Source organism: Strigops habroptila, chromosome 7 (genome assembly GCF_004027225.2).
Source record: "Strigops habroptila isolate Jane chromosome 7, bStrHab1.2.pri, whole genome shotgun sequence".
NCBI classification, from domain to species: domain Eukaryota; kingdom Metazoa; phylum Chordata; class Aves; order Psittaciformes; family Psittacidae; genus Strigops; species Strigops habroptila.
In genome coordinates this window covers 46401397-46424007 of record NC_044283.2, presented here as the reverse complement: position 1 = coordinate 46424007, position 22611 = coordinate 46401397, and the positions used below count along the sequence as shown (strand labels likewise).

At 40.2% G+C, this 22611-nt stretch overlaps 1 protein-coding gene across 8 annotated transcripts in view; it reads right to left on the bottom strand.

Moving 5' to 3' along the window:
• GATB (glutamyl-tRNA amidotransferase subunit B) overlaps positions 1–21057 on the bottom strand; it is a 43270-nt gene extending 22213 nt beyond the window's left edge. For 5 of the 8 annotated variants that reach the window (XR_003992227.1, XR_003992229.1, XR_003992230.1 and 2 more), the window contains exons 1-5: positions 20885–21045; positions 18693–18843; positions 5076–5189; positions 2060–2258; positions 977–1099 (exon numbers count right to left, since the gene is read on the bottom strand). Coding sequence is in view for 4 of the 8 variants with exons in the window: in XM_030491951.1 (XP_030347811.1) it covers positions 977–1099; positions 2060–2258; positions 5076–5189; positions 18693–18843; positions 20885–21021 (724 nt within the window). In the remaining 4 variants the exon portion in view is untranslated. Of the gene's footprint in view, positions 1–976; positions 1100–2059; positions 2259–5075; positions 5190–9502; positions 10336–18692; positions 18844–20565; positions 20837–20884 lie in introns of those variants that run through there. The other 3 variants (XM_030491952.1, XM_030491953.1, XM_030491956.1) reach the window with 3 other exon arrangements.
• Positions 21058–22611: the final 1554 nt, after the last annotated feature.

Below are 22611 nucleotides of genomic sequence, written 5' to 3'. Positions count from 1 at the left end.
CGTGGTTCTGAGTTACCGGCTGGGCTCAAACCACGACAAGGCCGATCACATGCTGTGCCTCTGCACATCACCTATTGCAAAAATTGGGGCCTCAGGGTTCCAGAAAGAAGAGCTAGTGACAAAAGCAAGGGTTCCATAAGAGGAAGTGTCGCAGAAAGATAGTAGCAATCTTGGCTAAAGAGACCCTGGAGGTGGGGAAGGATCCCAAAGATCCGAGAGATGCATGGAGACAAATGCCAGGGGATGCCTAGCGACCCTGGCCTCTAACGCCTCATGCTGGTATCTCCAAGCCTGTTGCCCAGCATGAACACAATTTTCTGGCCTATCTCCCCAGGCCAGCAGTGATCTCCCTGGTACGAGGAGGAACTGAGTGAACATAATGCTGGAGGAGAGGAAGATAGAGTGAAAGTGTGAAATGATCAAGTAAGGAAAAAGCTACAGTCTCGTTGGTTCTCAAATTAACCCTGGCACCCATGTCCACTATGCACTGTCGTTTACTCCATCTCACCCATGACACCAGCAGAAGTTTACTGCCTACACCATTCTACGACTAGCTAAGACCTGACACAACTTACAAGATGATCCATGTTCCCACTACATTGTCCCATCCTGTAATTTCCATATTCTACCGCTAATTCTTATTACAGATCTGTGTGGCAGTGCTGCAGCAAGCAAGATGAGGACAGACAGGGAGAAACACAACCCTGGGGATATTCCTTCCTGTCTAGGCTTATCCTGTAAAAATATTGTGTGAGGCAATATAAAATCTAGCACTGCAAAGCTCTGCAGACAAAGGCAGGCCCATAAGGACACCTGAAGCATGGCAGATATTAGGACAGGCCCTGAGGATTGTAACACCTAGAAAAGGCTATGTGTTATAAGCAACCACAAAGCAAAATAACCAGAAGCTGCAAACCTCCTGCAAATGCAGAGAATTATTAGTGATGAGGGAAGATGCCCTTCCCCCCTTCAGTACCTGCCATGACTGCGTGGCTGCTCCCAAGCGTTTGAAGAATGAGCTGAAGCTCTCTGACTGCTGCAGCTGCTTCTTCCCCACAGCACATATCAGGCTCCATGACAACCTCCATGAGGCCGACTCCTATCAGGGAAAGAGACAGGAGATTTTCAACAATAGCTTTTGATCTTGGCATATGAGAGTGCAACTGGCTAAACACATGAAAGCACTTGGGCTTTTTCTGAGTTAAAAAAGAAAAAAAGCCCCCATGCATTATTCAGTAACTCTAACTATGGGCCTAGCTGCAGATTGCTATAAAACTTTTCCTTCTATTTTTTTTAAAGGAAACTACAGACAACCTTCCACCCTTTGATGACATGTAGATCAAAAGGACACAACCCCCTCCTGCCTTTCTCTAGGAGAACTTCCATTTAAAGCCAATCTAATTCCAGAGTCAAATTCATATATCTTAAACTAATTCTGGGACAGACAGAACCGTAAACAGATGTAGTCTAGTTTTTAGCTTCAGTTTCCAGCTTTCAAAGAGCTTGAGCAGTCACAGCCCTTAACTTCAATGGACACTGGAGCCAGTTAGGCTAGGCCATCCAGGTTGCTACCCATATTGTGTGCTAATTTAGTTCATTTTGTGTAGAATTTCAAAGTTTAAGGACAAAATCTACATTTTTTCAAAGCTAATCATTAGAAGAAATGCCTGACTCATGCACTGACAAACTGCAACAGCTGCTCCTTCCAGACACAAGCTTGACTCACTAGGTCTTTGATTTTTATATTTATTTATTAACAACAATGCATACAGTGGCAAGAGCTAAAATAGCTGAGTGGCTGTATGTGACTAACACACAGCCTTGAGCAAACTGGAGCTAACTGATTTCTAACTTGCTGTTGCCAACTGACATCAACCAACAGCAACGGGAAGGCCAAGTATTCCCCTGCTTCAAGTGTAATGGTCATTTTGATGAATTTTTATTGTCAAGGAGAGAGACATCAGACTTATTATTTTTCACCTGTTCCCTGCCACCCATTCACCTTTAATGACTCATCTTACACAGAAAGGAGAAAAACACAAAAATAATCCAAGCCTACCAGCCCTATTCAAGTCGACAAGGGTCTGGCTCCTTGTGTCATCATGGAGACTCTTCCCACTGTCTTGCTCCAACTGAATTTGTTTAATCCTCACAGTTTTGGTTACCATCTGGCTCATTTTGTTGTCTGTGCAGAGACTGTATGACAAACTTCCATTCACCGCAATAGGAACTCTTTGCTGAGTGATCTGATAGCCAGCCTGTCAACAAAATTAGCTTTATAATCAGATAAACCACTTTTTGGAAGGCAGCAGCACAGCCAACTGCAAATATTATAGACTAAGAACAAAACTGAAAATGCAACATCTTCCGTAGTGACCTATATAAAAGGATAGAACACATGCACATGTAAATTCAGAAGTTATTTTGCTTAGCTGGAAAAGAAGCAAGCTAGAAGATGGGTCTAGAACTCAACGTAAGTGTGAGAAGCTGGAAGTCTAGAAAAAATAAAAGCACTCCTCCATACAGGCAATGCAGAAATAATCAATAATCAACTGCACAACTACTTGCCAGGCATTACGTAAATTTCACTGACACTGCCTGGGGACAGGAAACGGACTGGAAGAGGTTCTTCCACGCCTGTGGTTCTGTGATCATGTTAAATCTTGTCTGAAGCCAGTTACCGTACCTCCATCCCTGAGCTGGGACTATTGCTCATCCTCCCACCAGGATGAACATCCACCTCTGCCTGTCCGGAACTATAGTCATCAGAGCGGAGCAGAGGTAAGGGCAGGGGGTGGATGGTGTGTGTGGAATCAAGAAAATAAGAAAGCCCAATTTCATTAATGTAGCAATTTAAAAGACAGGCACTGCAACCCCACACAAGGCACACAGCTGGTAAATGCCACCTCATGCCTGGGACTCCACTCAAAGGAGGAGCTGCTACCCAGAAAAGGGGCTGCCAATGGCAAGGTATTGGAATACCTGCAATGATGTAAAACTACACAAGTGAACCAATCACTCTGCTGAGGTAGGGACCCCATCTCTTCCTCTTTCCTAGCCTGCTCATGCCCCCAGTGGTGAGAATTAAACAAAAGCCTGCCAGATTTTAATGAATTGGGAGGAACTTTTGCATGTTTTGCAGGGATGATGAGCTTACTCTAAAACGTAGAGATAGTGACAATACACTGGGATGGAGAACAACGGTCTGCTCCTGTGAACAGCTCAATTTATATATGCAGTGAAGTGCATGACCTTCTAGCCGTTATCACTACAAGAAAAATACAATAACCAACTCTCTGCAACCTATGCCAATTGCACAGCTCTTCCCTTCTCCTAAAACATCTCATTAAAATGATTTTTTTCAGAACCTGAAATTGCGAGTGACAATAAATAACAAGAATCCCATTTCCCATCCAAAGCCCCATTTTCAGGAGTAACAATAATCCCGTTGTCAAATGACTCTAAGAGCTAGATTTATTTTATTTGTTCTACATAGCTCATTAGCCTAAACTCTGCATCTTATTACAGGGTTCCTGACTAGACTGTTTCACAATGAAATGCAGGTTGGGCAGTTTATTGTCAGGGCTTAAACTGCAGAAGACAGCCAGTAGAAAGCCAGAATTACATGCTTCAAGCTAGTAAAATGTGTCAGCACCTCCTTGACCAAATTTCCATGCGCATGTGACCAGAGGATCCTGTACCTCATGTCTGCAGACAATGGCAGCCCACTTGGTGCTGTACGCACCTTCTTCCACCTCCCTTTCTCCTCTAAACACATGGATGTGGTTTGCATTTCACATTCCCAGAATTCTATGATTCTAGTTCACTACAGAGCCTCCAGCAAAAGGGCCTCTTAATGGCTTACAAATATTAGCAAAGTTATCCCCAGAAACTAAACCAGTAATTACATCAACTTCACAGAACAGCCACAAGTTCCCAACCTAGAATAAAATAGAGCAGAAATCTCTTCTGAGATCCAGGTCTCCAGTACACAACTATCATATAATTCTCTTTCTAAGGTAGGAAACAATTGCATTTGAACATGTTTTTGGCAACTTCAGAATATTTGCCACAAAAGAGTGGAAGAGAAAGTAGTTTGGTTAATAATACAGCACCTCTAAATGTTAATTTGGGACCTCAGAAATCTCCTGCTCTGCTTCTCAGGACGTCAGGGACACCTCACCTAAAGAGAGGATAAGCTAACACACCTGAGCCTTCTCAGACAAAATAGAAATAGGTTTTTTCCTTTGATGCAGTCATCAGATCTTCACCCCAAAATCAGAGGAAGTAAAACTAGTGTGCTCCCTTTGACAGGTTAGGGTTAAACTGAACCTTCAGTACAAATAATCTGACAAGAAAAAAAAAAAAGTTTAACATTAGAAAGTTTTAATTTCATTAAAATAGAAAAAATGGCTCAAACTGCTGCATCCTGTTGCAATGACAGAAGTCAGGTTCTTAAATTATTTCAGTATTTTTACACCCATATGAAGTGTGGCAAAATGCACTTGACTTCCAGCGACACCTTCTACACAACAAGCAAGCTACTGACAAACCATGCTGCTGCAAAGACTCAGTTTCTCAGGTGTGGCTTTTTTTTTGTTAATTACGTGGAACTACTGAGAAAATTTTAAAGGGAAATTAAATATTTCTATGCCCTAAGCACACACAGAAAAGACACTGCTATGTTTATACCACTGGAACCTGTGTTTGTTATACATTCACTTTAAATGAAGGACTATTATCAGGCTGCTTTTACCCTAACAGACAATTAGTACTAAACACCAGGAATGGAGAACTTAAGGGGCAAAGCAGCTCCAGCTCCCAATTCAATTACATTAGTTACTGGAATCGTGCAGCTAAGCAAGGAGTCAGCAATCAGAGCAATCATATTCAATCAGTGAGCACCAGGGTACAGCTGTCTATTCATCAGGGCACAGTGCAGCATCCTGTTGGGGCGAGCAGCACGCTGACTGAAAACAGAAAAAGCATCTCTTCACTCATCCCCTATTGCCATCCATACTCCCAATCTGTCCTTTCCTACAGCCATAAGGGGACCAGCTATACTGCATACTTACAGGCAGATCTGCATAGAAATAGTGTTTTCTGTCAAACAAGGACCTCTTGTTTATGCTGCAATTGAGTGCCAGTCCTGTCATCACTGCTGCTTCTACACATCTTCTGTTGATAACCTAAGGAAACATGACACATGGCTTTGCTCAGATAATCAGTATGTAACAAATTTATATCCCACACATTGCCTTATATGGAGCACATACTCAATTTGCTTCCCTTCAGCCACCATTAGATCTCTTTCCTTGAGTGGGTAGTTCTTACTCATCATTAAAGTCGTGGTAGCTACAAATCTGCAAAGCTTTAAGAGGAATAAACAAGCCATTCAGTTGTTTTGTCATGCCACATAAGGAAATGTGCACTGTTCTTGCTTGCTACTTTTGCAAACATTCCAGTACTTCTGAATCTTTGAGAGTGCAAAAGACAAATCACAGCAAATGATAATTGACTCGTTACCAGCTGTCAGCTCATCCTAGGAGCTGGAAACACCAGAGATTTGCATTAGGGACTGCAGTGCCATTTCAGTAAAACACCTTAGAATCCCTGTAACCACAGAACCACATGTGTATCTACACATAGAATTTCAATGCTTTGATTAACCAGGATGAAATTAAGCACACTAACATGCTTTGCTAAAACAGAATCAGAGAGACATCAATTGCTCCTACGCTTACAAATATACATGCATTTCCAGTACCCACGTAACCCATGGGATTAAGGTTCTTGCAGGATGCCACATGATCTGGAGACTCAGAAAGACCTTCATGAAGAAATAAAGGAGTTAAATGCAGTTTCTCACCATGGACCCATGACTCTCAGTGCTACATGCTTCTGCTGCCCTAGCAGGGGCAGGATCCAAAGGAGAAAGAAAATGCCTCCCCAAAAAATACTAACAAGCAATGTTTCAAATTTATGTGGTGGTTCTTTTTTTCCAAATGTGCTCTCTTTAATTTAAGAGTTGGTTTAAATAACATCAAATGGATAAAACTGAAAAGAAGACTGAATTTTTCTTAGTACAGTATTTTGAAACAAGAACAGAACTTTATCCATCTTATTCTGCACTGTACAGCTGCCAAGAAGTCAATTTCCAGCAGGACCATTAAAGGGACACATTATGTAAAAGGATCTAGATGACTTCATCAGCATTGACCAGAACATAAAAGGCTTAAATAATGTTTTCTTCAGGGTTTCTGACGGTATTTACTTTTTCTATTCTCCAGCCTGATTTCTGAAAACAGATTAAGCAGCTGTACATTTCCCATCATCCCATGTCTTCAGCTGGAAAAGGAATCTCTTTGCTTTACTCATCTAATATTCAAAAAATCAAAATAATAAGAGAAAATATGAGAAACTCTTCATGAAGAAGAAGAAACGTAAAAATTGCTTATACAGATAAGGAGTTAAATATTTACGACATTTAACGAGGGAACTTTCAGATCTTTAGTGTAGCTATATATGGCTAATAGAACATATCATCTGTCCGGCATATTTTAATGTTTTAAAAATTTAAAAGACACATAAAGCAAATTTAAATGAGAAAAAAAAAAAAGGAAGATCAATTTCCCTTTGAAATACTGATCCACAGCAAAATGAACACAGTTAGTCCTGACTGTAATCTAAAGCAAAATTGGGAACTAAGAAATACTAATTTATTTCAGTCTCATAGCTGCAGTTCATTATTTAGTAGATGCTCCTGTTTTCAACAATGCTTCCAGGCAGTACAGATACTTATTTTTTTTTAATGTTTAAGGAAGCTTGTAACACTGCTAGTCGAATGTTCAATGTTTAAAATACCATAATATTTCTAAACACATGAGCAAAATTTCCTCCTACTAAAGTCTTCTGGCATGATCCTGTTCAGCTTTACAAATTAGGGAGAACCACGCCAGTCAGCCTTTTAACAGCTAGTTACCAGAAACCCAGCAAGGCTCCATAAGGACTGGCAGACTCGGAACACCATTGCACCAAAGCAGTGAGCCGGCATCTTGCTATGTTTCCTGATGGTGCAGGGGTTGTGACCGACTGTAATCAGAGAACAAGACAAAATCCAACTCCCAAGTCACAGTCAGAGCCTCATAGCACATTCTTCAAACACAGATGGAGTTTAGTTAATGATTACACTACAGCTTGACCACTTGCTCTTCGATTTTTGCTTCAAGCAAGGCAGAGTGTATCTTATGCATGGACCTAAGGGATAATACTGTTTTGAGGTGAAGGAAATAATTCCCACACACTTATGACTTATACTAGTTGAGAAGCTTTTGCACCACTGCTGCTGAGCCATTTTAGTGCCTCTGGGGAAAAAGCGGCATAAAAATGTGAAGTATTGATTATTTTCTATGTAGTATTACTAATCATTTGGATGACTAATGTGTATGTGTCCCCAGTGTACCGGGTCATACTGGCCAAATCACTGTATATGCACCATTACTCATTCAGTAGTACTACTTCCTGTGCTTCTTTATCGACCTCTGTGGTGACAGAAGGCATTGCAAAGCAGATCTATCCCACTATGGCATACTGAGATGTCTACCACGCCAACCTGCTTCCTCTGCTCTGTTTAACTGAAAAAGACAAACTAAAAACTTCTTTAATATTGCTCCATTTCTTAAGTGACTTCTATTACCCGTTCCAGTGATCAAGGCTGTGCGCATAAGGCAGAGTTGTTTAAGCAAACGACTACTTTTCCTTCAAACAAGCCTAGCTTTTCAAATAATGTGCAGTGATAAACATCAATTCAGCATGTGAAACTTCCCATGTTAATGACCTAGAATAAGTCCTCCAAGCTTGTTTATGCAGTAAGCTGTTATTAAGTCGACAGCTTTGACTAGCACCAAAGATTTAAATTACCGGCTTGAACTGACAAGCTGCCAGTCTGGTATGTTAGCAAAGTGCTGGCCTTGAAAGCAAGCTATGTAGTTCCTGCAACAGCTATGGACAAAACACAAGAGCCTATGAAGCCTTCTTAAATATTTCTGGTCTTCTAAAATGGAAGCATCTCTCCTACGTATTCAAAGGAAATTCTAGAGAGCTATCACAACAGGCAATGTAAATTGTTTGGATTGGAAACTCATGAAAAACCTTAACAATGGCATCCCACCACCAGCACCATTCCCATTGCTGTCCTACGCTATCCTGCTACAGCACCATGGTAACTGAGCACTAAATGAATGAAAGAACAATCCAACCAAGCTGTCTCTTTTTCTGATACTGCCTATTCTTTACATTTAGTTCACAAGTGGAAAGACTCCTTTTAAAAATGTATCATCTTTATTTGCAAGGTCAGTTTAGTCAAGACCTTCATTTTAAATACAAGACTATTCAATAGCTATACAAAACTATACACTAACTTTGACGACACAAATTCCCACCAAAAGCAAATTTTAACAGTAGGTTTACTTCTTATATTAACACATTAAAGAAAGCTGCCCCCCTTTGAGGTGAGGATATATGTTTCTATATTTAGTAAATGATAATTTTTACATTTTAAAGAGAGTAGCTATGCAGCTTCTTCTTTTGCTAATGTGTACTCTATAGGATAATTGAGCAGGGGGAAGAAGAAACATCTGGATTTCTCTCCTGGAAAAAGTTCATTTTTGCTACCTTGTTTAAAAATAAACCAAAACAATGAAAACACAAAGTAATCTTTGCCATAACAATGGCACCCAGGAAGCCTTTAGTTATGGAACAAAGTATGCCTTGTACTAAAAACTAAAATCAAAACAATTTCCCAGAAATTTTAAAAGTTTTTGATTCTAGGTCACACATAATAAAGTAGATTTCATATTAATTGGCTATCTTAAGACCTTCATTCCTAATTATAATCATGAGGAAATCAGCATTAATCAGATTAACTACAGGATTGTTTATCTAAGAAATATTTAATTTTAGCTCCTTTTCATTCTAAATAACAGCTGGAAGAAGTAAGTAGTGCAATGTACTTAGCCACTTCTCTGCAGCCCAGGCAGTAATCTTTAGAAACCTCAACAGATATATCTAATCATATTTCCCAGTACTTCCATTTCATATTGCTCTGATTTTTATTTGCTTCCACTAATGGATATATTCAGTCTTACTATTCTTGCTGTGTTAAAGTAGCAACTTGCTCCAATATACGGTTCTTTGAAGTGCAATCACAAGTTAAACTTCAAAATAAACTACTCTTATATCTATTCAGTCCAAATGTAATCGTGACTGTTCAGTCTGACACTGCAGATGAGTACTTCAATGCAGCATTCTCCCTTGGCATCCTCCCACACAGAGAGAAGGGCGTAACTGCCTTGTAGCTATGCACGTACAGAATGTACATTACAATAAACGAAGAGCTAGCCATTTCCCAAATGACTCATTTATTTCAATAGGTGTAAAATCAGGCCCCATCCTTCTAAGCATACAGTAAAAACGTAAAAAAACAACCCAACCTAAGACTTACCATTTGTTTGGTCTGCAAAGAGGTCGCATCTTTCAAAACCAGAGGTCTCTAATTGCAGGGGAAAGTCCAAAAGAAGGCCAGCTTCAGTCTTTCAGTGTTTTCAGTGTCTTCTGCACTTCAGCCCAGCCCCTACTTCTCAGTGTATTTGTTGCCCTAACATGAGTGTTATGTTCTTATCCCTAAGAAAGGGGCAAGAGTGCAGGGGAGGAAGTACCAGACATTTTAAATTAAGATCTTAGATTAATAGAAAGAGATTCCAGTTTAAAAAAAGAGAACAAACTGGCAACTTAGAAGCTGATGCAGCAAAGGAAGATGGCGTCAGGAGGCATTAAATATACCTAAATATATTTTGTAACTTTATCGTTCTGCAGTCTGGTACCAAAGATGTATGCTGCTATACAAAACATATTATTATTCCTAACCTTGTCTGGTGGCAAAGTTGGCTTGAGGTGATGCAGGACACTCATTCAAGTCAGATCTTAAAACCAGGTAACTCTAATATTTTAAGTACTCAGCTCCCAAACATGTTACTTTAGGTGTACTCAAACTTTAAGAGGACACACTCTCTTGAAGCTGAAGATCTAGTCTGAGAGCTCATATCACAAGACTTAGAATTGGAGGAAGCATCTTCCATTTCCAGGTTTCTCAGCCCTTTGAGACAGGGGTTGCTAAAAAAACCCAACCAATCAACCAACCAAAAACAAACAAACAAACAAACAAAAAAAAAAAAACCACCAAAAAACCAACCCCCAAAAAACCCAAAACACAGAAGGAAAAAGCCATTCAGACCACTGCATGGGGAAAGTGCTCAATGATCTCCATGGAATAAATCTATTTTTTTGGGTGGTAGGAAAGCAGCCAATCCAGTGGTATTGCCCCAAAACACTGATTTTTGTGTCTCAGATCCCCTCATCAGTGGCTAAAACCAAATAAACTTCTACCATGCATGCAGAACCAGTTCCAAGCAGGAGAACCCATAGGGAAGGCAGAACAATGCAATGGTAATAGTTCATGATATCCATAACCAAATGCTGTGTTTCTATGCTATTCCCATCAAGAAGTTCAGTATCTCTCTAACATCCATGGCCTCCCTGCTAACAGCAGCTTTCTGCGTCTGCCACATGGCTTTTTTTCACCCGCCATAAGGATGCTCCCTCTCTTTATGCTAATTGAAATTTATACGACTGCTAATGCTATCTGATCCAGGCCAAGTTAAATACAAGAAGATCCAGTGAAAACCCTTCACTGTTTCTGGAGGTAGGGGACTAAGCAATGGTCAAAACCTAAGTTACAGAATGCAATCAAATCCAAAGTCAACCAGAGTTTTGAGGCGGACCTTCTCAGACCTTTCTTCGTACACTAAGCTCCACAAAAAAAGGCTTAAAAAGACTTTTAAACACCACCTCTCTTCTTCAACATAATCTTGATTGTTTAACTTGTTAAATAGAGAAAATTCAGAGCACTTGAACAGAACAGAGTTTATAAACCAACTCCTGCCCTCCTGATCCTTGCAGATGGGCCTTTACTTGCCGCCTTGGTGAGGGCCAGCTATGTGCTTTTCTGAGTTGTAACAAATTCTGACCTTTGATACACATCGACCGTCATTTTGTATCATAGAATCACAAAATCACAGAATACTTCGGATTGGATTTCTAAGTCTCAGCTATCTGTCCTCTGTTCCTTCTTGCAATCTTTGGGTGTCTGAAAGCCTACACTAAACACACTAAAATCTCCCAGCCCTTGCTCTGACTCCTTCATTCATTCTCCCTCATTCTATTTGCCATCCCCTGAAACACTGTTATTTGTTCCCCGGAAAGGCAGCCATCTTTCTCTCCAGGCTGACCCAGATCTCCTCTTAAGAGAGCACAATATACAAATCGAGAGCAAACAAGAAGTGTTCGATCACACATAGAGACAAGAAAATATTAATTCAGGAAAACAGGAGACATAATGCAACGAGTCTTGCAAAAAGCTATTAAAAAAGCAAGCTAAAATAATTTGCTTTTTAACAAAGTTGTTCTGGAACAGCAGAACCAACAAAGACTGGTTTCCCATACACAGTTGCTCTAGTTTGCTTTACCTAAGCAGTGACCTCAACACTCTCTCCTCCATGATTCCCTCAACTTCTCCCCATTCATCAAATGTCCCAAATAAAGTGTCACAAATATCTGAATAGCAGTGTCCAAATAAAGCTGAGATTAGTGGAGAGACTCAACTGCCAATTGCCTCTTCATGTGCTTGCTAATATGTTCACAAAACCCTCTACAAATCTAATTTTTGAGGCTAATTTGGCTGAACTTGGCAGTGAAATTGCAAAACTAGAGTTTCTGTACAGAAAACAATAGTTGCAGTGGCAAAATCTACATATGTAACTAAGAAACACCAGTTGCAGAAGCTTACATAATCCTCTCAAAACCACATATAGTCATATTTAAGGTGGCTGATAATCAGAGAGAAGACAAAGAAATAAATTCATTTTACCTCAGGAACCAATTACAGCCTAATTGCACCAAGATAAGTTTCAAACAAAATATATAAACCTGGCAGATATGCAACATTACACACAAGACAGCTAACCATGAAGGGAACAAAGACTTAGTCTACAATTATCTGTCATTACTGTTGGACAATGTTTCCCTAAATACCTTTCGATGAAAAAACTCTGCAAAGAAAAAATTGTTAAGAAGAACAAAGCAGCAAGATGTCAGTTTGCTAAGTTAAAATGCCAAGAAATTGGTAAAATCGTGATCGTTACATAAACTTTTGCTTAACAGAGTACTGCTTTCATACACATATATACAATATACTCCTTTAGATTTCCTCAAAGGAAGTCACCTGGAACCAGACTGTTTGTTTATGTGCTGACAGAAAATACACAGAATCATAGAAAAGTTAGGGCTGGAAAGGACCTTAAGATCATCTAGTTCCAACCCCCCTGCCATGGGCAGGGACACCTCACTCTAGACCATGTCACCCAAGGCTCTGTCCAACCTGGCCTTGAACACTGCCAGGGATGGAGCATTCACAACTTCCTTGGGCAACCTGTTCCAGTGCCTCACCACCCTCACTGTAAAGAACTTCTTCCTTATATCCAACCTGAACTTTCCCTGTTTAAGTTTAAACCCATTACCTCTTGTCCTATCGCTACAGTCCCTGATGAAGAGAAACGAATTCAATCAAACATTAAGGATGCCAGAGCATATATAGTGACTGATAACAGAAGTAATAGAAATTTGCCCCAGAAAATTCACTCACGGTTCAAATTTTAAATAAACTCCCAGTCCACTAAGAAAAACTATGGAAAAGAAAGCTAATATGTATTTCGGCAGCCATTTCAGGCTGAATCCAGAAAGAGGGGACACTGATCTATCTAGTTTTCATGTAATGGTTGTGTTGTCCAGAAGTATCAACGATGGCATAGTAACTTCACGAACAGAACTGTGTGAAAGAAAGGAGATACTGCAAACTCCTGCCCCCCACTAAGAAGTAGAAAAATATCTGATAAAGCAAAAGGTAAAGCAATAAAAATAAAACCAAAAGGAGATAAGAGAAAATACATAGCTAATATCGCTGATGCATTGAAGGATCTACTGAAATAGGTGATAGCAAGATGTTTTATCAACTCAATGCCATTCTAGGTGGCAAGTTTACATCAGCCAGAGGGACCTGTTAAGGATGAACAGGAAACCAACAAGAACAACAAACAGAAAGAGAGCTCAATAGTTACCAAGGTGCTAAGGAGACAAAGCCCTACAGGAATTGTTAGCCTTGACAAAAAGATTAAAACACCCAGAATGAGTGTCAGAACTTCTCACAAATAAACAAGACATAGCAAAAAGCAAGAGAAAACCTTACAGGGGACTCCTTCAAAGCTTGAGAGAAGAGCGACAAATGTCACCAAATACATCAAAGCACAAAAGCAGAGGCGTCTCTAGAAAAATGGCATTTACAGTTAAGTATGAAATAAAGTTGAGCTGAGCAACTGCAGTTACTGAGTAAGTATAACACTTCTCAGACCCCAGTGAAAAGGTCTAGTTCCAGAGGTAACCCCGGGACTGTGAATGATCCTATGAAAGAGAAAGAACTTCAATGAGGAACAACCCATGCCGTAACACAGCCCTGAAAGTCGCCTCCCTCATCTTACAAGGACCTCTCCTGACAGTACAACAGCACTGACCTGATCAATAGCTTGAAATTATGTAGGTAGGCTTTAACCCATCAAGCACTCAGAAATGTAAGGGTTTATGAACTGCACAGGCACTCTCAGGCAGCAATGGTTTGAAAACCTACTTTCCTACTGTAGTTTTTTTTCTCTCTAAATTATGTGGGATTTGCTTTTTAGGGCTTACTGGGACTGCAAGTCCAGCAAGCTGGTACTGTGTGAGCAACAAAAACTGTTAACAACTGATGATAGAATGCATGTTGCAAAGCAAAATAGTATCAGGAAAGAAAAGGACTGCAACAGAAGGGTACCACCAATTTCTAAGAAAATATCTCCTTTTCCCCCCCTAAGTACAATTACTACAGTTTTACTGACAGAGGTAACAGCCAGTTAAAGTGAACCCAGATGTAAGTAAATGGTTTAAAATAAGCAGGAACTCACTTTTTCCTTTGGGCACTGTCACTAATCTGTTTTTAGAGGGGAGCTCATGGATACAATGACCAAGGCATCATGTGGTCTCAAAGAAAAGAAGATGTATATAATAGAAGCTAAACCAACATGCATACAAAGATAAGAAGACTGTCCAGTTCCCTAAGAAACGTGTGTGCAACTAAAAATGTAGTTATCAAAAGTCATGCTAAAAAGAAGGTTTTTTACAAAGTGAAGTAGTACAGGAACAGAGTAAATTCATACGCATGCCAGCAGAAATGTCAAAACAAAATTGAAATCACAAGTTAGTAAAGCAGCTGCTGCAATCACCAGATTTAACAGACATCGGATACCAAAAAAAAAAAATCTAGTTTCAAGCTGTAAAGTATAATTCTGGTCTCAAATGCTGTTTCTGTTCCAGCACATATAGCTGACAGACAGATCCAGCAAAATCTCACACAAACCTCTCAGTGCCTTCAAAAGCAAAGGCATCAGGTAAATTCTGTATATTAATAACACCTAAAATTCATCATGAAATCTGATAATCTATCACACAAGACATCTGGAAAAACACCAGGTATCTGCCACTGCCAAGGATGGATGTGCCCATATAAGAAAGGGAACTTCTACAGCACCCTCTACACTCCAAAGCTGGATATTATTAGCCTTGTCATGTTCCTGGGCAGCCATCTCAACAGCACTGCAGGGTGGTGAAGGCAACAGCACAATACACATGCTCTCTGCTGCCGTGCAGTGTTGCAGTGGCATTCATCAGCTTTGGAGAAGCCAGAGTTTGGAGTTTAAGTTGCCAGTGGTGCAATACCAGAAGGAAAAATGGCTAATAGCTGTTCTAGCCCTGCTTTCTTCCATGAAAAGGCATATCTGGTAGCTTAACTGCCATTATACAGGTGAGAGAAGATACAGTAGGACCAAAATGCTTCCTTCTACACTAATTACAGAGAGAAAACCAAAGAAATTTAAAACAAGAGGACATGAAAATATCAGTAGAGGACAGCGGTATTGACTTAGCTGACAAGCCCTCAAGGTTGTCCAATGGAACAGGAAAAAATTATATATTCATAAAAAATCATGTATCTCATATTCTACAGCAGTGTTCCACAGAGATCTTACTCTGTTTCTTCTGAGGTCAGAAGGTATTTACCTTTTCCTCATTAAAAATAGCCTGATCATTACCAAGTGTTTCAAAAATTCTATCTTAAAAAAAAACAACAACCAGATGCTGTTCACACTGTGAAGAGAATGAAATTCAAATGCATGAGAAGGTATCAGAATTTTCAAAATACTTCAGACTGTAGGGCTAACATTCATTCAAATCTTATTAATTTAAACCTTGCTTATGTAAATCCTAGATTATTTCTTTGTACACTTGCCTACAAAGAATTGCCTACAATAGGATCATGCTTTCACTTTAGTCATGCAGGAGACAAACGTACAATGTGCATCCTTTGGTGTGATTAGCCACAAAGACTAAGCACAGACAAGAAGGTTTCAGACTTTAGCTATTAAATCTACCATCTTATTTCTGTGGCTGAGCTATAATTAACCTCAATCATGAGAATAAATAATCATAGATTCTCCTTCTGTGAGCCCAGTCTTATCTTTATAAGCCCTTATAAAGATTCACAGATTTTTTCAAAGAGGATAAATCAGACTGGGAATGCAACCACCTTTATGGATCCTCAGAAGAGTTTTAGATAAATCTGCATGCACGATGCACTATGTGCCACCACGTGTGGATAAAACTTCCTTTATAACAGGTCTCGCGAAGACAGCAAGCTAAGATCATTGTCAAGTCCATTTATCAGGTAAAAAAAAAACAGGCCTTTGCACACTTCATGACACAAATTGTAATGTATGTAGTCCCAAAGTAATCTGAGTAAGATGCTATCTGGTGTAGTGGTGAGAGGGTCCATCACCACAGGCCACAAAAAAGTGTGCAGAGCAGCACAGGATGCACTGTCCAGTCCCACTACTTCAAAATCTACTTTCATAATCAAAGCTTTGCCACACAATTTTTTTCTGTCTCATGCCAAACAACAGTGCACCTGCACAGCTATTTTTGCCTGTAGCTGTCTCTCAGAGGCACATTACAAGAGAAGCATAGTGAAATGGCCATAACACTGACCGTGTGATGGTCCTTCTAAGGCCTACTTGCAGCAGAAGCATAAGATAAGCTCTACTACAGCACTGGAAGAAAATACTAAGAGGGAAGATGGAGGAGGGCTAAATACATTCATCTAGTTTTCTCTCTCCAGTGCAAAGGCTCATGCCCACACTCACTAATGACCCAGAAATGTATAGCAACCCGAACAGCTCCCTTTTGCACGATTCTTACCGGTCCCGTTGTGAGTCAGCAAATACTAACGTGGTTGTCTATCACAACCATCTCATGGCCTCGCAGTAAATTTAAGTCCCTGCCTGTGACAGTGAAAATTGTCCCTATAGTTCCCGGTTCCTAACAGGAGTTATTCTCTGCTACAGACAGCACAACTACTGTATTAAAACTTTGCTCCTATTTTTTTTCATTTCTCAACAAAAGAGTCAAAAGGAAATGCCAAATATTCACCTTCTAAAGAGACTTATTAGGCAATAATCTTAACATTTGTTAAAATGTTTTTGGTTTGTTTTTTTTCTTTAGAAATACTTGGAAATTTTTAAAAACTACCTTCCATCTTTCAAAATCCACCAAAATCCAATTGTATTTCAGATACTACTGCCACGTGCAAATACATACAGTTATTTCAAGAAAACAAGCCAAACTGATTGATTCCAGAACAAACACTGGTCTCTTAACATTCACTCCTGTGCAGTAAGAACAAGGGGAAAATAAAATTATGATTACTAAATGGATTTTGTATCACATTCCAACATGCCAGAACATGTATTTTGTAACATTCCCTTTCAATTCTATTTTCACCAGTGCTACAGTGAGAAAAATCTTTCTTCTCTTTGTATAAAATAAAGTAGAGAAACTAACATAGCGTCACTACTTTTAAATTAACCTAGCCATTCTGCTTTTTGCTTCTCAGGTGCAGTTATATACTCTGCCAAAGCCTACATGTACTGGGCTTTTCTTACAAAGGTCGTACCAAGCCTCATTTGTAAAGCAGTTTAACAGAGGAAAAGGCCAAATAAAAAGAAACCCAGATAAATAGTAATGTACATAAGAATGAAACTCTTTATAAATACTCATTTTTGTTCCATGAAGAACAGTTTTTCTACTTGACTGAAGCCAAGCAATTTACAAGGATTTCTGTGCATTAACAGAACATTACGTAGAAGATCTAAAACCAAAATCTTAAACCCTTTTAAATGTTGTGACTATTGACTCCCTAACTTAGTCCTGTCCCCAAATGAAAGCATCTCATTTTCCATGTTTAAGTCAAACTAGATTCTTCTAAAACCAAACAATTGCATAAGATTCCCATTCTCTTTGGAAAATTTTCAACATTTTCATACAGTTAGATCTGAAACTCAGCCCTAAATGGCCACTGAGACCAGATTGAAGTCCAAATTTTACCAGCATCCAAACTTCACTTAGATTTCAATACTTTGCAAACACAAAATGAATATCTCAACTAATTTCTCAATTTAAGGATCACATGGCATATATCAAGACTTTAGAAATCCAGCCATAAGTTAATTCTCAATTCCAGAATATTATTTAAGGCTGTATTATGGTGATGAAAAGCTTCCAATACATTAAAGAGTTAATATATACCTGCAACTGGAATTCAAACCTCCACTCAAATATATTCAGTGAAACATTTCTGCCTTAAATAACTTGACCCCACTATAGTCTCTGCATGCTTGTTGAATGAGGCAATGATAAGTTTATTCAATATTTATATTCACTGTATAGTAAAAGCTATATTAAACTTGTTAGATTCCCAGAAAATTCTACAGCAGCACCGTCACAGCCATCACAGTTATAATTCAGCTGTGACTTCAAAAATTTACTATGTTGTCACTAAGAAATCTCATTGCTAAATGCCAGCTAGCTATTCCGAGTTATTAGTCCACAATGTCTCACAGAGATAAGATTTTGTTCTGTTAATAATTGTTCTGCTCTGGAAATAGGAATGGTTGACACTTCCTTAAATCACAGACTTACTACTTAGGAAGCAAAGTACCTCCATAGCAAGACATTCCAAATGGCAAATGAGAGCTACATAAACAAACATATGGCAAAGTAACATCAAATGGCCACTTCGAAATCTAAGATGTTCTTCTCCCATAGGATTTTAAGTATCTCTCACATTTAAGGAATTTCCTGTATGGCATACTAATCAAATCTCTCTGATCTCAAAGAAATATCGCAATTCATTCAATATTTTGAAGAGACACTCCTTAGTTTTTTAGCTTTGCAGATTATATCAAGTATCTGTAGCGACAACTAGGGAATGAGTAAACTGAAAAGAGCGAGCTAGGAATCTTATGGTATGAAACAACCAGAAAATGGAAAAATACGTAAGAGTAGTTCTATAGTCAAATCTTGGGAAGAACAAAATATTGGAAACATACTCAGAAGCTGTCTGACATCAAACCTACTGTAAATTAAGTTGAAGCATAACTTACTGGCAAAGTTCCTGGTAAAGAAGCATCAAAGAAAGATACCACAGAGTTAGGAGGTGCTGCAAACTGGACTTGGGAACCAGAGAAGAGTTTTGAGTTGGAACTGATCTGTGCATGAATTTCCAGACCAACAACTGGTACCCATGGAGCAGGACTGAAAAGGAAAGAGAAGAGAAATACAATCTAAATAAAGATGACGTTAAATGCCATAAACATCTAAAAATACAAGAATTAAAAACTTTTCATTTAGTCTTTTAATAAAAATTAAATTGTAATTGTAAAAAAATGTAAATGATGTTGTAAACACATCTAATTTATGGCAATGGCAGAAGTTGTGCGGCAATAGTGGAGAACTGAGAAACTGAGACTAATTGACAATATATACGGAGGGAACTGTACAGCAAAGTGTCTTCCTTTTATACAGAAAAGAATGCCATAAAAAAGAAATGTAATGGTCTGAAACTTTTTAACTTTTCCTTACATGAGAAATCTTAAGAGAAATTAATGAGGCAAACTTGCATGCTGGATGAACCCTAATTTGGTATCTCGTGAAAATCACAAAATCATCATAAATATGTATTACTTTTTAGGTAGTTTGATAAATCTCCAACAGATCGGTGGCAAAGTAAATTATGTATTCTTTGTCAGCTAGTCACTTGCATGCTAGGAAAGGTGGCTCTCCAGAGCAGTGTTAGTAGCATATTAGCATAAACATTAGTAATCTGGTAATAGAGAAATCATCATTTCAGCTAGAGAGCTAGTGTTCTCTGAACATATTCCACAGAATAAAGCTTCTCCATATCATCTGAAAAGTAATTGCAGTTCTCACATCCATAACCTTTATATGGACAAGAGAAAAAGGTCACCTTTACAGCATGAATTGCCTGACAGTTTCTGTAAGCAATTATCCAGCCTTGTACAAATGAAGTGGCACAAATAATATTTCAGTGATGAAATCACATTTCTATGGCAGACTACTTCAGCAGTGTAAGTACCCAGATCACTATAGGAGATAAGCAAGCTATTGAAAACCATCAAACAAATATATCAAGTACAGTGTTCCTTCCAAAGGTGAACATAATCCATTGCCAAGATTTCACTTCTCCGTCTGCCCTCCAACAGCTGAGGACATCTCCATAAACACCAAACTACTGATGCCACTTAGATCACTGCTTTAGAAAGAAAAATATTACCACAAAGGATTATGGTTCAGATATTTAAAGGACTTAATATATTTTCTTTTACTGAACCACAGTATTTTCCTTGGTGTTTTCAACTATTCATAAAATTGCCTCGAGGTTTAGAAAAAAAGTTGGGGGTTTGGTTGTTGGGGGTTTTGGTTTGGTTTTTAGATTTTGGAGGGCAACTTATTTCATTGTTTCCTGCATTCTTTAGAAATACATCCCCATCACATCATTAAATTACATTTTTCGCTTAATGAGCACATTGGCTTACACTCTGATAAAAGATTTGTGCATCAGTTAGTCCCTGAGTCCCATTAACACCACTCACGAGAAACCTGGAGTTTCCTGCCTTGTTTGCTCAAGGTTTATGTTTGTGTCTCTAAACAATCAGCAGCGTACTTCTGCCCCTTTCTGCACAACTTCACTTAGGTGATCAGCTGTGCAGAGAAACCTGAATCTCACCAGACAACATGAAAGCTTGTACAGGCCGTAACTTCCAGTTGTGGGAGGAATAAAATGCTCTGTTCCAGGCACACTGCCAAAGTTTCACAATTCTCCACTGGAAGAGAAAGCTTCTTTGGACCAGAATAAACCTTCAAAAAACACTTATGAAGGTTGGTGCATGTTGATTATGCTCCAAACACATGAATGCCAACGCTTCCCAATCCGCTTGCATCGCGTCTGGCTCTTACCACATGCCAAAGGGACACAGCACTACCGCTAAGATAAACACTGTCTGGTGGGAGGTCAGGAGGGAGGTGACATAAACGCGTGCTGAGAAGGTCCTGCCAGCCACCAGCAAGCTGTAGATGCCCTACACCGCTCAGAAAGTGGTATTTAAAGCGGGCCCTGCTGCTACCGCACGCCGCCGCCCGGGTCCCGCAGCCGTAGCTCTCGTACTCAAACCCGGCGGTCCGAAACCACCTGCAGCTACACCCTGAGGAAAGCGGGATACCCCTGCTGAGAACCACCTCCACCGGCCCCTCTTCCCGCGCGGCCCCGGCACCATACCCACTCTTCCCCGCCGGCACAGCCGCGCCTCTCGCGCTACCGGCGGCAGCGCGCTGCCCGCGGGGGGCGAGACCCCCTGCCCCGCGCTGCCACACCCGGCGCCAGACCCCACCGCACCCCCGGACCGCCGCCGCCATTTTGCTTTCTCCCCTCTGAGGCTGTTCCGCAGCGCCTCCTGGGAAATGTAGTCCTGCACGCTGGACGGTTGCGCGGAACCTCGTTGATGATGGACTACAACTCCCGACAAACCCCGCGCCTGGCTCCGCCCCGGCGCAGCCCGGCCCTTCGCGGGCGGGGCGGGGCGTGTCCTCACGCACCGCCTGAGGAGGGCGGTCGTGGCAGGCAGGCAGGCAGGCAGGCAGGCAGGCAGGCAGGTGGGCGCGGTGTGGGGGGTGGTGTTGGGGGCTCTCTGGAGGTGAAGGGTTCGTGAAAGGTTCCGCTATTCCTTCAGGGTAGAGGTGGGAAGCCAGCTGCAGACACATACCTCGCCGCCTTCACTAGGTGCTGTGTGAAGACTGGCTGCGCTCAGGTTGTGGCGAACGTGGAACTTTTGTTCCTCACCTTTGCTGTGGAAAGGCCTTCCCTGCCTTCGCTGCTCAGTGTAATGGCGACTTGTCACGAGGCAGCTGTAAGTCCTCCTCACGCATAGCTCTCCTGCTTACCTCCTTCTGGAGAGATGTTTTGCTAGGCACCCGAAAACATGTTAGTGTGGGACACAACAACACTACAATCTGAGGAGTTGAGCTTTGGATCTGCAGGTGCTCTGCCTATCCTGAGAAAATCAACACTTGTCCTAGAAGTGATGGAGCAAGAGACAGTAATTGCATTTGTGTCTTTCTTTTAGCTGTTTGAAACGTTTTAGGCTCAGGCCCTCAAAGGAGATGTGTATGATTTTCCTGTAGGTTCACACTGATACAAAACCAGCTGCTATTTTAAGAAGGCATTTTTGCAAATGTTTGACATGAAATGATATGGTACCATGCAGCTGAAATCCTGGCTCCTGGCTCTGTCTGCGTAGAGCAGCAAAGTCCAGTCTCTGCAGGGCCTGGGGCTGTTAGAGCTGTACAAATACATGGTAATAAAGAGCTGTCCAGGGCATATGCAGACATCTTAAATGCTGTTTACGCAGCTACATTAAACAGACAATAGAAATAACAACCTTCTGTTCTAAGCCACAGGCATGTGGAGCTTAAATGGGAATGTACATTAGCTGATGCTTATGTCATCCTTGCTCTATGTCAGCTACTGCTAATAGAAGCTAATCAGTTACAAACATATGAGTAAGACTGATTTTTTCCAGCAGAGGATGGTGGTGCACATAAGCGTTTGAACAGTATCTTGCAACCTTTATACCCTCTCATCTTCCCAAGCTCAAATATATTTGAGGTGCTGAGTGGTTCAAAGTCATGTAGAAGATAATTTATCCAACTAAGAAAATGTTTTATAATGGTTTTTACATAGCACTAATTTTCTAATACATTTATAATTTAAATGAGTTAAATTAGCACAAAGTTCCTTATAAGAAGAGGTAGTTGAAAGATAATTTCAGCAGACACTGATCTACAGTTACTTGTACAATATAGCTTAGTTTAATTAGCTTGTCATATTCCTATTCTTGGAGAATATCCTCCCTTATACATCAAAGTGTGACCAAGACAAAATTCCTTTCCAGTAAAGAAGAACTAGCCACAGGCCATCTTGGACATGTGGAGAAGAATGAAAGAACA